The sequence below is a fragment of the Phyllobates terribilis genome, unplaced genomic scaffold (assembly GCF_046119375.1).
Source record: "Phyllobates terribilis strain yellow unplaced genomic scaffold, ASM4611937v1 Scaffold_1__5_contigs__length_1240528914, whole genome shotgun sequence".
In the NCBI taxonomy this organism is placed as follows: Eukaryota; Metazoa; Chordata; class Amphibia; order Anura; family Dendrobatidae; genus Phyllobates; species Phyllobates terribilis.
Window position 1 is genome coordinate 1,058,836,600 of NW_027362761.1, and position 15,359 is coordinate 1,058,851,958.

Consider the following 15,359-nt stretch of genomic DNA (forward strand, 5'->3'; position numbering starts at 1 on the left):
CACAAAGTATGTTGAAGATAAAAAAAACTATATATTTTTGTCCGATCTGACCCCTTTAACCTATAAAACACTCTGTAATCAGAAGAGGGCCCAAGCTGGAATGGGTACATGTACTGAGTGTACCCGCCAAGATGTTTGGCTGGCAAGTATTATACAACCTATTAAAAACATGACAGTAAAAAGCAAAGAGGAAATCTTTTTTGAAATCTCCAAACTCAGATGGAGAATAGATAATGCTGTACTAATGCTGAGTAAATGTTATCCCGTAATTATTCTTATTACTAGCTTAGCTGTTTAGTACAAGGACATAAACTATTATATGGCCTGAAGTGTTCCCGAACGCTAAAATAAAAATAAAAGCCATCCGAGCCTGACAGTACCATATAGACATCGGATGTCTCCACAGGTTATGACATGCCCTGGTACAGGTGAGCAGTCATTTATCATGATCTGATAATACCTTAAATTGGGTTGAAACTTGTAAGGATTTCTTAATTTTTCAGAAAAGCTAAATTACACAGAATTACAAAGTGGACATGAGTCATGCCCAGGTAAATGGACCGTAATTGTAGAGAGAGGAAGCCCCGTACCATGACATCACATTGTGTTCACAAAAAATTACCCTGCTGTGGAGGGGTTTCAGCTGAATCCCTTATATTTTAAGGATTTATGATATGATACAATTGATGGTCCAAGGGAAATTGCACTTTAGTTTTGGTGACAACTCTTGAGTTTTAAATATAGAAGCCTACGATTACCGTCTAAAAAAAACACTGGAGCCCATGTTACAGGTTATTTTATTTTAGCCACTTTGTAACAATACTCAAAACTTTAAAAAGAAAAGAAACTCATAATCAGCAAAAGATATTTGAGACAAATACAAATCTAATCAACGAGAAGCATGAGAATCCAAAGCATGAGAACACTCCGGAGAAGAAGTGTCCATTCATCCGGCACAGCACGCCATGGCCAAACCGTAGTTAGTCACACACTATTTGGTCCTCTCAGCCAAACTTTAAGGTTTTCTAGGTATCATCTGAACACAGACTTGGGCCTTACACATACCATATAGTGATTATTGAAGAAAACATATTTTAACTGCTCCAGATTACAATTGTAGTGTGTGTTTCATGCCTCTCCATCCTAAATTTCACATTGACACGGTGACCTCAGGCTTGAATATAGACATTAATCCCCAGAAACCTAATTCAGAAAGTTACAGGTGAGCAGATCTGATGATAAGGTTATTTCCAAGGACAATTAGGTACTTAGTAGGGACTGATGCAACACAAAATTTCCAATTTATGGCATAATGATGGGATATGCAATTTCTTTCTGATTGACTGTGGGCCCTTCATTCTTGGATTGGGCCCTGTAAGCAGCTCATGGCTTATAACCCCAAACAAGATACGCGACTCAAGCGTAGGGCAGGTACTGACACAGACATGCCCAGTTGTTACCTACAACAAGCTTTAAGGCAACTCAGCATGCTGATTATAGTCACTCACGGAGAGATGAAGTATTCCAGAGTGATAGAGTACACCAGCAATATGCCATCACTTTGTCAGATAGGAATACTTCTGTTACATTTAGTGGCCTGTGCTTGTGTGGTCTCTCACACTGCATCTGCTACTGCTCGTAGATGTAACAAGAGAAAGTGACGAGATGGAAAGGTGGCACTCTGCTGTTCCATGTCCGATCCTATTCATGGACTTTTTATTGGGCATAATGTGATGAATATTTGAAATCTATCTCTGTAGTTATTTGCCAAGGAGAGAATTTGTGATATGACATGAAATGAAAAGAAAAATATTTCACAGTTGAATCATCAGTTTTCGTGAATGATTGTCTCCAATGCCTCTACCTTGTGCCAGCCATTGCACTGGTTGTCATCTGCTACAGAATACAATATAAACTTCTCTCTCTCACCCACAAAGCTCTTCACAGTTCTGCACCACCATACATCTCTTCCCTAATCTGTTTCTATCACCCTACCCGAGCTCTCTGTTCTGTAACTAATCTAAAACTAACATCCTCCATTATCCAAACCTCCCACTTCCGTCTCCAAGGCTTCTCTTGTGCTGCACCAGTTTTCTGGAATGCGCTACCAATTAATACCTAGCTTCCACATTTTTAAACATGCTTTAAAAACACATCTCTTTATCAACTCACTTCACTAATCTAACTCTTTCCTGTCCCCCCTTTCTAAATTTTCCTGCGACCACATCCTCCATGCACCCAATATAACTTGGTAACTGTACTTAGACAGATCCTGGCTCGTGACTTGCAACTTTATTTGAAAACCCTTATTTATTATAATGATGACTGGACCAAACATGACAAGCACTTTTTACCCATTGTGTCCCCCCAATTTCCTAATAGATTGTAATCCTCCACCTGTTACTGTTGAATTGTGTGTTACTCTGTAATGTCTTTATTGTCTGACCATGTCCCCACTAACTTGTAAAATGCTCCGGAATATGTTGGCGATATATAAATTAAATTATTATTATTGTTATTTTGTGGATTGGAGCTGGATCTGAGGGTTCCCAATGGATGTGATGACTGAAGACTGCAGCCTGAAGTAAGTTTGGACGGTACGTTTGTAAAGTGACTCTCTAGAACACGGAAACTAAATTCTACTGCTAAATTTTGCCCATGAACATTTTTTATACATTTCTTTAATGGGTTAATCACATACATTTGGCCACGTAGTGTATCTACACGACACAATCTGCAAGTTCATTGTAGTTTATTTATTTATTTTACTCACTTATATAGTGCCATTAATTCCACAGCGCTTTACAGACATTAATGGCTCTGTGACCATTGGGGGTCACAATCTAAATTCCCTAACAGTATGTCTTTGGGAGGGAACCAGAGAACCCAGAGGAAACCCACGCAAACACGGGGAGGACATACAAACTCCTTGCAGATGTTGTCCTTGGTGGGATTAGAACCCAGGACCCCAGCGCTTCAAGGCTGCAGTGCTAACCACTGAGCCACCATGCTGCCCTATAAGCTTTGAATTATCTACCATTAGGTAGGTTGAGTAAACTCCTATATTTGTAAGATGCGGGTCTCTGTTAAGTAGAAGTCTATAAACACCTTTCTTCTTTTGATCTTTCAAATACAAGTGTGAGGAGAGCTATATACACTGCTCAAAATAATAAAGGGAACACTTAAACAACAGAATATAACTCCAAGTAAATCAAACTTCTGTGAAATCAGACTGTCCACTTAGGAAGCAACACTGATTGACAATCAATTTCACATGCTGTTGTGCAAATGGAATAGACAATAGATGGAAATTATTGCCAATTATCAAGACACCCTCAATAAAGGAGTGAGTGGTTCTGCAGGTGGGGACCACAGACCACATCTCAGTACCAATGCTTTCTGGCTGATGTTTTGGTCACTTTTGAATGTTGGTTGTGCTTTCACACTCGTGGTAGCATGAGACGGACTCTACAACCCACAGAAGTTGCTCAGGTAGTGCAGCTCATCCCTACATGTGTCACAGCTGTTACACAGCTGCGACACATGCAACCGCGGCGGCTGAAACTAAAATGCAGAGTACGCCGAAACTACTCGGCGAGTACCCGAACGTGCTCGTTTAAAGGGTTAAACGAGCACCTTCGCTCATCACTAGTTGCAACCTATTGTACATATCATCAGGAGGTGAAAGTTTTCTTGCAATTTTGAGGAACTTTACAAGATGATCCTGTACATGGCTTTGAATCTGACACCAGGACAGAGTCTTTTAGGGATGAATTTACTCAGCATTTGTAGAGTACGCAGGAAGAGATATGTGGTGGGAGGATTTCTCAATGTTTTCCTCGGATGTATGGCACGCTATAGACAAAGTGGCTTATATTGCCAATAGGCTACCATGTAAAAAATATATACTGTATGTATAGCATGCATTTTTAGTAGATGCCTTAGTATCAAATTGTGCAGCGGACTTCAGAAAAAAAGGTATATTGATATATAACAGCCTGACAGAGGTCATAAAAATATTCTTTAGACCTTCTTCAAGCAAACTTACCAGCATACTATACAACCCATCTACAAAAAGGAAATTAATATACACCAAATTGTTTTTGTGAGTCAGCTAGATTATGTAATCTATCAGTTATATGTTCTAAATGAGAGGTGAATTAGTGGAGGTCCAACCCTGGGCACCCCACTGATCAGCTGTTAGCAGCTCCAACGGTGACCTGATGTGCACAGCGTACAGAGCCGGATCAGCACAGCTCCGTATACTGAGTAGAGGCCGTTTTTCAGCGTTGTACCTGAGATCCCGTTTACTTTAACAGGAACTGAGCTGCAGTATCCAAGTATGGCCACTACGCAGTGTACAGAGCCAGAAAAACACAGCTCCTTACACTGTTCACGGGTACTGCAGCTCAGCTCCTACTGGAGTAAATGAGAGCTAAGCTGCAGTTTTCATGCACAGAGCGTTATTATGGTGCCATGTGGGAGAATACGAACATAGAAAGTCACAGGAGAGTATAGCACCTAGCCAGGTGTAGTTCTGTGCCAAATGCGGGCATAAAAATGCCTCCTAAATGCCTATTACATGTAGAGAAATCCAAAAAAGAGATGCGGCACATTCAAAAAACAGTAAGCTTTATTTTCCTGCAATTAAAAACATGGCAATATAGAAGAATGGCATGTCAAAACTGCAGGGATGAAAAGTCCTTTAGGAGAACATGATAGCTGACACGTTTCGAAGCAAAAAAGCTTCTTACTCATAACCTATAAGCCTAAGAGGCGTTTTTGCTTTGAAAAGCATCAACTATCGTGTTCTCCTAAAGGGACTCTGTATCTCTGCAGTTTTGACATGCCATTCTTCCATTGCCATGCTTTTAATTGCAAGAAAATAAATCGCACTGTTTTTTTTCTTGGATTTCTCTACCTTCTGTGGATTAAGATCCCGTGCACTGTTCAGTACAGGTGAGCCGGATGCACTATCTATTTATATATTACATGTGTCTAACATCAGTATTGCTGGAATATACAATATAAATCTAAACTATTTCCATACGGGCCAGTGTGGACAAGCCTCGTGCAGCATCATCAGATCATCATAATATGACTCCTGAAGAAAGGCAAAAACTAACAAGCTTGGAGTTCTGATCCCGAATGTGCAGCGAGGGTTACAGCCCAATCAATAGAAACAACCTAAAATAACAAAGGAACAATAACACGTTTTCTGGCACGAAAATAAAGAAGGATCGTCTCAGGTGTTTGACTGGGAGTCAATGTAAGGTTCTTACCGGAGAGCCAGTAAGTGACAGATTAGAAACAGCAGTGATTGTTAACACATCTGGAGATCATGATGAAGGGATGGCTATCAGAGACCATTCATGTCAGAGCTGCCATATTTCTGGGTGTGTAGGGGATAAAATGACACAATACTGTATCCCATAATAACAGGTATTCTAGCCATTCCGCTCTTGTAGATAATTCACTGTTATGAAAACAGAGCGGCACTTTAAACGTCCACGCCGACAACCAGCTACTTCAAAGGCCGGCGAGGTGTATGCTGGTATGTTTATAACACGCTTGGTACTGCTGTTATTAAGGCATGAAGCGCACCGGATGTGTGCAAGGAAAGATCTCCTTCTAGATCAGCTCCAGAAAAATGGTTTACATTGGGTCAGGGACACAGGGCATCGCAACCCCAGCTCCAAGTGTTCCTTGTGGGAACATCGGTAACAATTGTGGTTGCACAGTGAACATGATTCTACAGGTTATCAAGCACCTTCTGCTGCCGCGTAGGTCTAGGTTTAAAAGAAGAAGAAGAAGCAGTGATAATCAGAATTAAAGGGTTTTTCTCACGTTGTTGAGTAAGCGTGCAGCGATCCACGGCTTCCTGTGCTCCTGATAATTGACAGAAGCATGGTTGCGTCGCTGGTCCAAACTGTGCACTCTCCGATGCTGCAAGCATGTGCAGCATTAGAAGACAGCAGGGCCATAACTAGTGATCCAACTAGCTTCAGAGCAGCGCTTACAAGCTTTATAGCAAAGAGTTTGTAAGTGCCGTGTTCCTTGCCTAGGAGACAGGCTACCACTGACAGACCACAGTGGTGGCCAGTAACCTAAGCAGTGAGCTGTACACAAAATTAAAAATCTCGTCATTGAGACTGGAGAGCATTTTTAAATACAAGTGAATTGCAAAGTTGCAATTTTACCCATTTAGCGTGATGAGACAACCACTAATAATTAGAAGACATTGTGGGGATTGCAGTAGTAGTGAGAAAAACCAGGATCTAATATGTGAGTGGAATATTTAGGTCTTTTTTACGTATTTAAACCTGCTGAGTTTTTGGGGCCGAGTAACCTCTTCAGAGCAGTTTTACATCCAACATTTTGATTAAAATATATTTTGTGGCAGGATTTCATAGAGCTTTTAATTTCTTTTTAGCTGCTCCTTGTAGAGGTAAAATGACACACTAAAGTCTACAGTCGCATATAAAACACAATACACACAATGCATTTTGCTGGTGTATCGAGAGTCTGTTTTATTCTGGGCATTATGTTTTTCTGGCATATCTAATGTCCTATAGAGAAGCCTATGGAAAAAAAATGCGTATAAATCATGCTCAAAAGCCATCAAAAAATGGTTGTAAAAACACATAAAAATAATTACAAAAATTATACAATTTTTCACAAGGGATGAAAAAGGCTGACAAAAATAGTGTGTGCAAATCACATCAAACGCAAACATGTACTCACAACAAATGTTTATAGATGAGCGGGTGCCTCCGATACAAAATTAGAATGAAAAGCTGCACTAGAAGCTGATTTACAGACCGCAACTTTTGAACAAAGCAATATTTTCCCATTTCTCATTTCCCCTTGGTGCCGAGATGTGAATAAGTGAGTTCAGTATGCAAAGCTTACAAAATAGAATAAAATCCGAAACAGTAGCTAAAATAATATTTTTCTACATATACAGTGGCATGTAAAAGTTTGGGCAACCCTGGTCAAAATTACTGTTATTGTGAACAGTTAAGCAAGTTGAAGATGAAATGATCTCTAAAAGGCCTAAAGATAAAGATGACACATTTCCTTTGTATTTTAGGCAAAACAATATATTTATTTTCATCTTTTACATTTTAAAAATTACAAAAAGGAAAATGGACCGATGCAAAAGTTTGGGCACCCTGCATGGTTAGTACCTAGTTGCACCTCCTTTTGAAAGTATCACAGCTTGTAAACTCTTTTCGTAGCCTGAAAAGAGTCTTAGAATTCTTATTTGAGGGATTTTCATTCATTCTTCCTTGGAAAATCTGTCCCTTTTTGCTTCTTGGTAAGTTGGGAGGTATGCATATATGAAAAACGAACGTCTGAATGAGGTCTTATATTTATGCCATCTTACCTTTCTCTCCAAGAGTTCTAAAAAATCTGGACGAGCCCTTCCATACTGGGGGAGTATCTAACAGCAGCTGATTCAAGTCCTGGAATACAGAGAGATTTCACATTGTTCAGACCGCAGGTATTAAAATAATCTGGAGAAACACATACAAAAATAACTAATGTCACAGCATTATAATATTCAGGTGAGATGCGGGGCTCGGTCACACAAATATCCTCAGCTTATCTATTACCTACTGAATGTTGTATTCATGTTTTTCTCCACAAACATGCAGTTTACTCGTAGAAGTAATTTATTTGGAACATTTTCTCAATTTACTTTGCACATCCACATACAGTTTTTTGGGTTTTTTTTTAGTGATTTTGCACAACTTATGGCAAAAATTTTAAAAGAACAGTATTCAAGATAGGACTCAGGACCAAGCACATCACAATGGGAGGGACAGGGTATTGCACTTTTATTTTACACCAAAACATTTGCAGGTTTTGCTTTGGGTCAGGATATAATAAGTAGCAAAATCCACAAAAATTAGGATTTGACTGCACATTTCTTATTCCCTATTGACTTCAATTGGGAAAATCAGCAACAGATTCTTGTTCTTTCCACATCAGAAATCCGCACGGCAGGTCAGGTTCTCTGCGGTCAGTTCCTATGGTCTGTTGTGGATTTTTCATATGTAAATCCATATATAACATCTACAACACGACTGTCATATGTTAACCAGGCCGACAGTTTTTCGTCCCGTATGGGGTCCTAAGAATTCTGGTTGTGTCCCTATGGACTGGATCATGAGCTGTTCAATGACTACACAGTAGAGTTGAGCAAAAATAGTTGCCCATGAAGTTAGCAGGAACTAGGTTTTGTTGCTATGGAGCACTGCCGCCATGGAGCACTGCCAGACCAGGGTCCTGGGAATCTTTTAGCTCCGTTTATACTGCAGATTAAGACCTCAGTGAGACTTCCTTTTTTTGGACTTAAAGGGAATCCGTCAGCAGTTTTTTTCTATGTAATCTCAAAACAGCATGAGGTAGGGGTTGAAACACAGATTTCAGCAATGCCTCTCTTATCAAGCTGCAAGGTTTTGATTGACTGCAATGATTGTTTTAGCACAAGGAGCTCATCTTTACTGGTACAAGTGCATGCAGGTCTGACACGCCCCCTCCTGTGACAGGCAGCTCACTCTCTATGGACACTGTATATACAGAGCCTGGAGTGGGCGGGGTCAGCTTTCTCAGCTCTGCTTCATGCTAAATCTAAAAACTCTGATTATATCAAAATTGCTGTACCCAGTAATAAGTGATACATAGTTATATACAGCTTCTCTTTGCCTACATCAGGCTGTTCTCAGATGAGGTAGCAAAAAACTGCTGACAAGATTCTCTTTAAGAGAAAAAACAGACTGTTTTTCCCCAGTGTGCTGAATCTGATTTTCATCCATTTTTTGTCCATTTTTTATCATCTTCCAGCATCTGTGTTTCATATTTCCTACTCATTAAAAAGTAAAAGACAGACAGGACTTGTATGTCATCAATGTGTCCGTTTTACTCTGAGACACATTGATTTGAAGTGGCGAGATTGATCCATGCCTCTAATAATTATTATTTTTTTTTTTCAGACATTCAGTTGCCGATTCTTGAAAGCAAATTCACCAGTATTCTGCCATAAATTGCTTTGAAAAGTCAACAAAATTTCCAACTTTTGGAGTCTTCACGCCAGTTTCTTCCAATTCAGCTAAAATAGACGGAGTTGGGCTAGGGCAAAGTCGCGACGAGGGGTGTAACACCACAGCCTGTCTAATTCGTATTGCATTCCTTACACCAGAAATCTTACTTTGGTCAGGAACTGGAGAAATATTTCTTCTGGCGTGCCACATGGACGCCACACGTCAGATGCTCCTGTATCATGAAGGAGTGCACCCCTACATGAACCAGAAGCGTCTGACTCCACCATGCCCCTCAACAAGACCGGTGAGAAAAATCGCCAGTCTTGAGGAATTGGGGCCTTAATCTGCAAAATAACATGGACTTATGATCAGTCGCATAGACTACAATTTCTACATGTTCCATCTGTGAAAATGATGGATGGAAAACCTATGTGAAATATGGACGTCTAAATGAGGCCTAACTAAGAAGATTTTCTCTCTACTACAAGACAGAAACCCTAGACAATCCCCGAGGGGCCTGTTGTGGCACTCATTCTGGTTCCCACACAGTTTTCTGATATATATATATATATAACTAAGGGCAGCTGCATAGAGTTTTTAACAATTATACGTCTATTTTTAGGAGGAATGCAAACATTTTCTCCAAAATTGCTTGCCCTTCAGTATAATCCTAGTCTGTTATTTCCTATTGATGGGAAATAGAATAACATACAGTCTAGAAACATACGAATAACTTCTTCTGTACACGTCTTTCTTCTCTGCCCTGCAGAAATCACTCTTCCTATTGATTTACAGGACTGAGGACAGATGCGCTGTAGATAGAAGGCTCAAATCCCATCATCACCTCTTTCCAATTTGTCAGTCCATTCGCCTAGTAAATGGAAGGCAGTGATTTCCACGGTGACATTTTAATATTATCAGATATATATGTTTTATTCATTAGAGCCAATGTTCTGCACAAAAATGAAAATGCCTCGTGCTGAAGTATTCACCAATTCCCTTTTTGGTGATTGAAGAAATTAAATCAGGACTATAAAGTCTTATTTCTTACATTTTATTTCAGAAATGTGCCACTTCCATTAAAATGCATTAAGCTTCCATGAATAAAAATAGCAAAACAAGAATAACTAACACTGCTATAATTTTACAGCCAAGTCTGTATCAATATGTTCTGCAAATAACTAAAATAAGTATAAAAATAAACAAGAAAGCCGCGTAATCACCCTCTTAGAAACTGTGGCTAGTCACTACTCACAGTCAAGCCGTGAGGATGGGTAGTCAAGAGGTCCGGGGTTAGATACCAAAAGGGCTTGTCATATACAAAGGGGTAAGGCAAAGGTGTTGTAAGGTCACAGTCTGAGGTCAGAATTCCGAGAAGGTAGCAGATCAAAACAAAAGGGCTAGGCAAACAGATAGCCAAAGGCAAGGTCAAAAGTCGGGCAACAAAGATCAAATATAAGAACACAGAGAACAGGGCAAGCACACACCATTTGAGCAAAGCTACAACTGGCACTAATTTGAGGCAGAAAGCCAGCTAAATAGCCAGGTAATCACTCAAATAGACGACACATGGAGGAAGCCACTGCACTTCCCAGCTCTGATTGGACAGCTGAACTGTAACTCAACACACTGACAGCTCAGCACGCCCCAGTCCTACATTGAACGGCTGAACTGCCACTCACTGCTTCCAGACACACTGAAGGCGGAATTGTGACAGAAACCACCTATTTTCCTTTTTATGTTTTTTTTTTCATCTTCATTAGCCAAGAGCCATAACTTTTCCTTCAACATACAGTGGGGAAAATAAGTATTTGATACACTGCCGATCTTGCAAGTTTTCCCACCTACAAAGAATGGAGAGGTCTGTAATTTTTATCGCTGGTACACTTCACCTGTGAGAGGCAAACTCTAAAAATAAAACCAGAAATCACATAGTATGAATTTTAACTAATTAAATAGCATTTTATTGGAAGAAATAAGTATTTGATCACCTACCAACCAGCAAGAATTCTGGCTCTCACAGACCTATTAGTTTTTCTTTAAGAAGTCCTCCTACTCTGCACTCATTACCTGTATTAATTGGACCTGTTTGAACTCATTACCTGCATAAAAGACACCTGTCCACACACTCAATCACACTCCAACCTCTTCACCATGGCCAAGACCAGAGATGTCTAAGGACATCAGGGAAAAAAATTGCAGACCTGCAGAATCCTGGGATGGGCTACAGGACAATAGGTAAGCAGCTTGGTGAGAAGGCAACAACTGATGGCACAATTATTTGAAAATGGAAGAAACACAAGATGACTGTCAATCTTCCTCGGTCTGGGGCTCCATGCAGGATCTCGGCTCGTGGGGTAAATATGATTCTGAGAAAGGTCAGGAATCAGCCCAGAATTACACAGGAGGACTTGGTCAATGATCTGAAGAGAGCTGGGACCACAGATTCAAACATTACCGTTAGTAACACACTACACCGTCATGGATTAATATCCTGCAAGGTCCCATTGCTCACGTCAGCACATGTCCAGGCCCATTTGAGATTTGCCAATGACCATCTGGATAATTCAGAGGAGGCATGGGAGAAGGTCATGTGGTCAGATGAGACCAAAATAGAACTTTTTGGTATCAACTCCACTCGCCGTGTTTGGAGGAAGAAGAAGGATGAGTACAACCCGAAGAACAACGTCCCAACCGTGAAGCATGATGGGGGAAACATCGTACTTTGGGGGTTCTTTTCTGCAAAGGGGACAGGACAACTGCACTGTATTGAAGGGAGGATGGATGGGGTCCTATATAAATTACAGACCTCACCATTCTTTGCAGGTGAGAAAACTTACAAAATCAGCAGTGTATCAAATACTTATTTTCCCCACTGTATCTATAGGATTTGCAAAGCTATAGGATTTACATTTGGGATCTGCAGCTATTCAATAGAATAGAGTGTACATAAAGTCATAGCAAATGTTAGACTGTAGAAACTTACTTAGACCAATACATTCAGAAATAAAACATCTGAAGATGCCTTTATCTAATCCACGACTTACAGCAGCAATGTTTCAGTCCCACTTGGAATCTCAAATGTTCCAGGTGGATCTGAAACTTTGCTGCTGTAAGTCGTGGATTAGATAAAGGCCTTTTCAAAATGTTTTCTACCTTGATTTTGGAGTGCTGCAATTTTTTAGAGGAGGACTTGGATGAGGCTCTGGGATTTGCACTTGCTGATTCGAAAAAACATTTTCTAGATAGATAGTTTAGTCCAAGGAAAAAAGGCTGCACTCCGTAAAAAAGTATTCAAGTAAAAAAGTAGATTTGTGTTGATTCACCCATAGTGTTATAGCAGCAAGTGTTATAGGAGGAATCTAAGGTTTGACACATATTTTGGTTTGTTTCACATGCATTTCTTTGCTTCTTGTTTCTAGGTGTTCTTTTCTGGTTTTACTGCCTTCTGTCTGAATCTACAATGTGCACATTCTAATAAGAGCAGAGAAATCCACTGCATGAATGATATTATAGATAGATAACTAGATAGATAGATATTTAGATAGAGAGACAGATAGATAATGTTAGTATATAAAAACTTACTTGTCTTGACAGAGATTTCCACTTCTTAGAGTCTAAAAAACAATAAAGCAACATTTTAAAAATCCCACTATCAGTGCAATATCTGGTTATACATGTTACTGCCAAATGGGGAGTTACTAAAGAACTTTCAAAACACAATCATAGTTATTGAAAATGATGGACACTGTATACAGAGTACACAAGTGATGTTACTGGGACTGTAATAATTGTATAAACCTAATTTGCTCAAGTACACGTACTCCTTTATGACACAGTGCCCCATCATGCCAGGCAAAGGGCTCTTTTAAGGGGTATTTAGAGAATAAACAAAATTGGTGTGCTACAAATGTTATGCTTTCACACAAAATTAAGTATCAAAAAGCAGCAATTTGTATTGAACAACATACAAAAAAACAACAAAAAGGTAAAAACACCAAAAATGCACAGATCTGTAAACCCTGCTAGTTAACAGCAGTGACGGGAGATCCTCCGCTGGCAGCTGTTAGAGGTTAATGCTGCCATATGTGGAGTGGAATATATCCACCATGGAACATTTCTGGGTTAATATTTTTTCTTTTGCACTTTATTTTTCATGTGTTATGACCTGGCTTAATATACCTGGCTTGGTCGGGAGATGGCTGCTTATTAGGGTCTGCATTCTGTGCATTAACTGTGCACAGTATTAGGTTTTAAAGGTAACCTGTCATATCCAGAAATGCTATATAACTGCAAATATTGGGGTAACCCGAAGGTAAATAGTGTTAAAATCCTGCTATACTTGCCTGCCTTACTAGAGCATCGGCTACAGGGAGAAAATAAAGTTCTGATTGACAGTCTGCCCTGTGATTGACAGCCTGCTCTGCAGCATCCGTATGCAGCATGTGTGTGCAGAGGAAGCTGTCAATCACAGCGCGGGGATGAGATTACAGCTGCCGCTCATAGTATAGTTACTGTGATCGCTCCCTGCACCGCCCTGATGACTAAAGGCCAGTGGCTGAAGAGAGGATATAAGTTTATTTTCTCCCTGTAGCTGCTGCTCCAATAAAGTAGTCAGGCAGGATTTTAACATTATTCACCTGCAGATTAACCCTATATCTGTAGGTAAGTAGCTTTGCTGGTCATAACAGGTTCCCTATAAATGTTTTTACTTTTTTTCTGTATTTTACACGTACTATTTGATATTCTTAGAGAGTATATCATGCATTTTTTCATACACCACCCTTGTTTCTTGGATTTATATATTGTTTTTGGGTGTGTAACATTTCTTGCCCCAGACTACAATTTAGTGGTGCCAGCCACCTCCATCTTTTGATCTAGTTCTTATCTCAGAAATTTAGGATACAGGATTTCTGTACCTAGAAGGAAATAAATATGGCACGTGTATGTGTGCCCACCACTCCATCAATTCATTATTGGCATAGATGTGGAACATAATACCTTTGTGGCTTATCCTGGAGACCAAACTGATGATAGGACATTAATGTACAATTGCCGGAGCCCATCATAGCTTCCCTCTTGTCCATGCAGCTGTGTCTGGTGCTGAAGTACCGCCACAGCTAAGCAATTCCGGCCCTTACTGCATACACATGTATGGTGCTGGGCCAGGTCCTATAGTAAAGCACTGCTGCCTCCTTATATTGATGACAGTGGTGTATCGGGGGATGGTATCACCACCAATCACACAATGATAGCCTACCCTAAGACATGGAATATGTTATTCTTATCAGGGCTGTGGAGTCAGAGTCGGAGACCATTTTGGTGGAATTGGGAGTCTGAGTCGGTATAAAATGGACCGAATCCTAAAATATATAATAAATTGGGTACAATAGTTCAATGTAGTTTGTGTGGAATATTTTTTCATAAGAATTTGGTAAAGTTATGAAATGTCCTATAAATGTCTGTCCTATTCCTGATCTAAGGGTCTAGACTTTTAGCTGAGATGAATCTGTGCTACAGTAAATTGATCACTTAAACATGAGCCATGTATGAGGGAGTCAGAGTCATGGAAATTGAGGAGTCGGAGGTTTAGCTTACAGACTCCACACCCTGATTCTTACTATATAAAAGATCTTCTCCATGCCAGCAGGTTTCTAGTCTGTATAGTGCTGAAATCTGCACCTGCCCATTTACAATGGGTGCGAGATTAATGATTTATTGGATTAAAGCACTGATCACTTACTTCTTGGTTCATCAGTAGTGACGGATTCCAAGAAATCCCTTGGCGTCATGTACAATTGTCCTTCAAATTCTAGAGATGCAAATACACGAAACCTCTGCTCACGGGAGCTGGCAAACATGTCCAGATCCTCAAAATCAGATTTTTCTGCTGAGCTCTGTAGGGAGAGAAAGCCATATTTATATAACTACTGAATGCAAACACTTAAAGCTCATACCCATCAGCGTTAAAAAAAAATCGGTCCGAGGTTGTTCCTGAAAAGTCGGACGAGTGTCATGCAAGTACAATGCCATTTTCTCACATGCGTATGTAATGCGACTTTAACATTAGCTTTTACATAGAGTAAATCTGTATGTAATTTAAAGATAGTTTTCAAAGTAAATATTCTTCAAAACATAGATAGATAGATAGATAGATAGATAGATAGATAGATAGATAGATAGATAGATAGATAGATAGATAGAAAAGTAGGCAGCACTCCAAAAATAGTGAATGAAAAAAGTGGGCTTTATTAGTCCATTTGGTGTGGCAATGTTTCGGCTGTGAACAACCTTTCTCAGTGAGTAGAA

The 15,359-nt window shown here is 39.8% G+C and overlaps 1 protein-coding gene across 5 annotated transcripts in view; it reads right to left on the reverse strand.

Annotated features, from left to right (window-relative positions):
• Positions 1-15,359, reverse strand: part of MICU3 (mitochondrial calcium uptake family member 3) — a 161,974-nt gene that overhangs the window by 104,278 nt on the left and 42,337 nt on the right. For all 5 annotated transcript variants that reach the window (XM_073645418.1, XM_073645415.1, XM_073645417.1 and 2 more), the window contains exons 2-4: positions 14,794-14,947; positions 12,636-12,667; positions 7,391-7,469 (exon numbers count right to left, since the gene is read on the reverse strand). In XM_073645418.1, the coding sequence (XP_073501519.1) occupies positions 7,391-7,469; positions 12,636-12,667; positions 14,794-14,947 (265 nt within the window). The remainder of the gene's footprint in view (positions 1-7,390; positions 7,470-12,635; positions 12,668-14,793; positions 14,948-15,359) is intronic.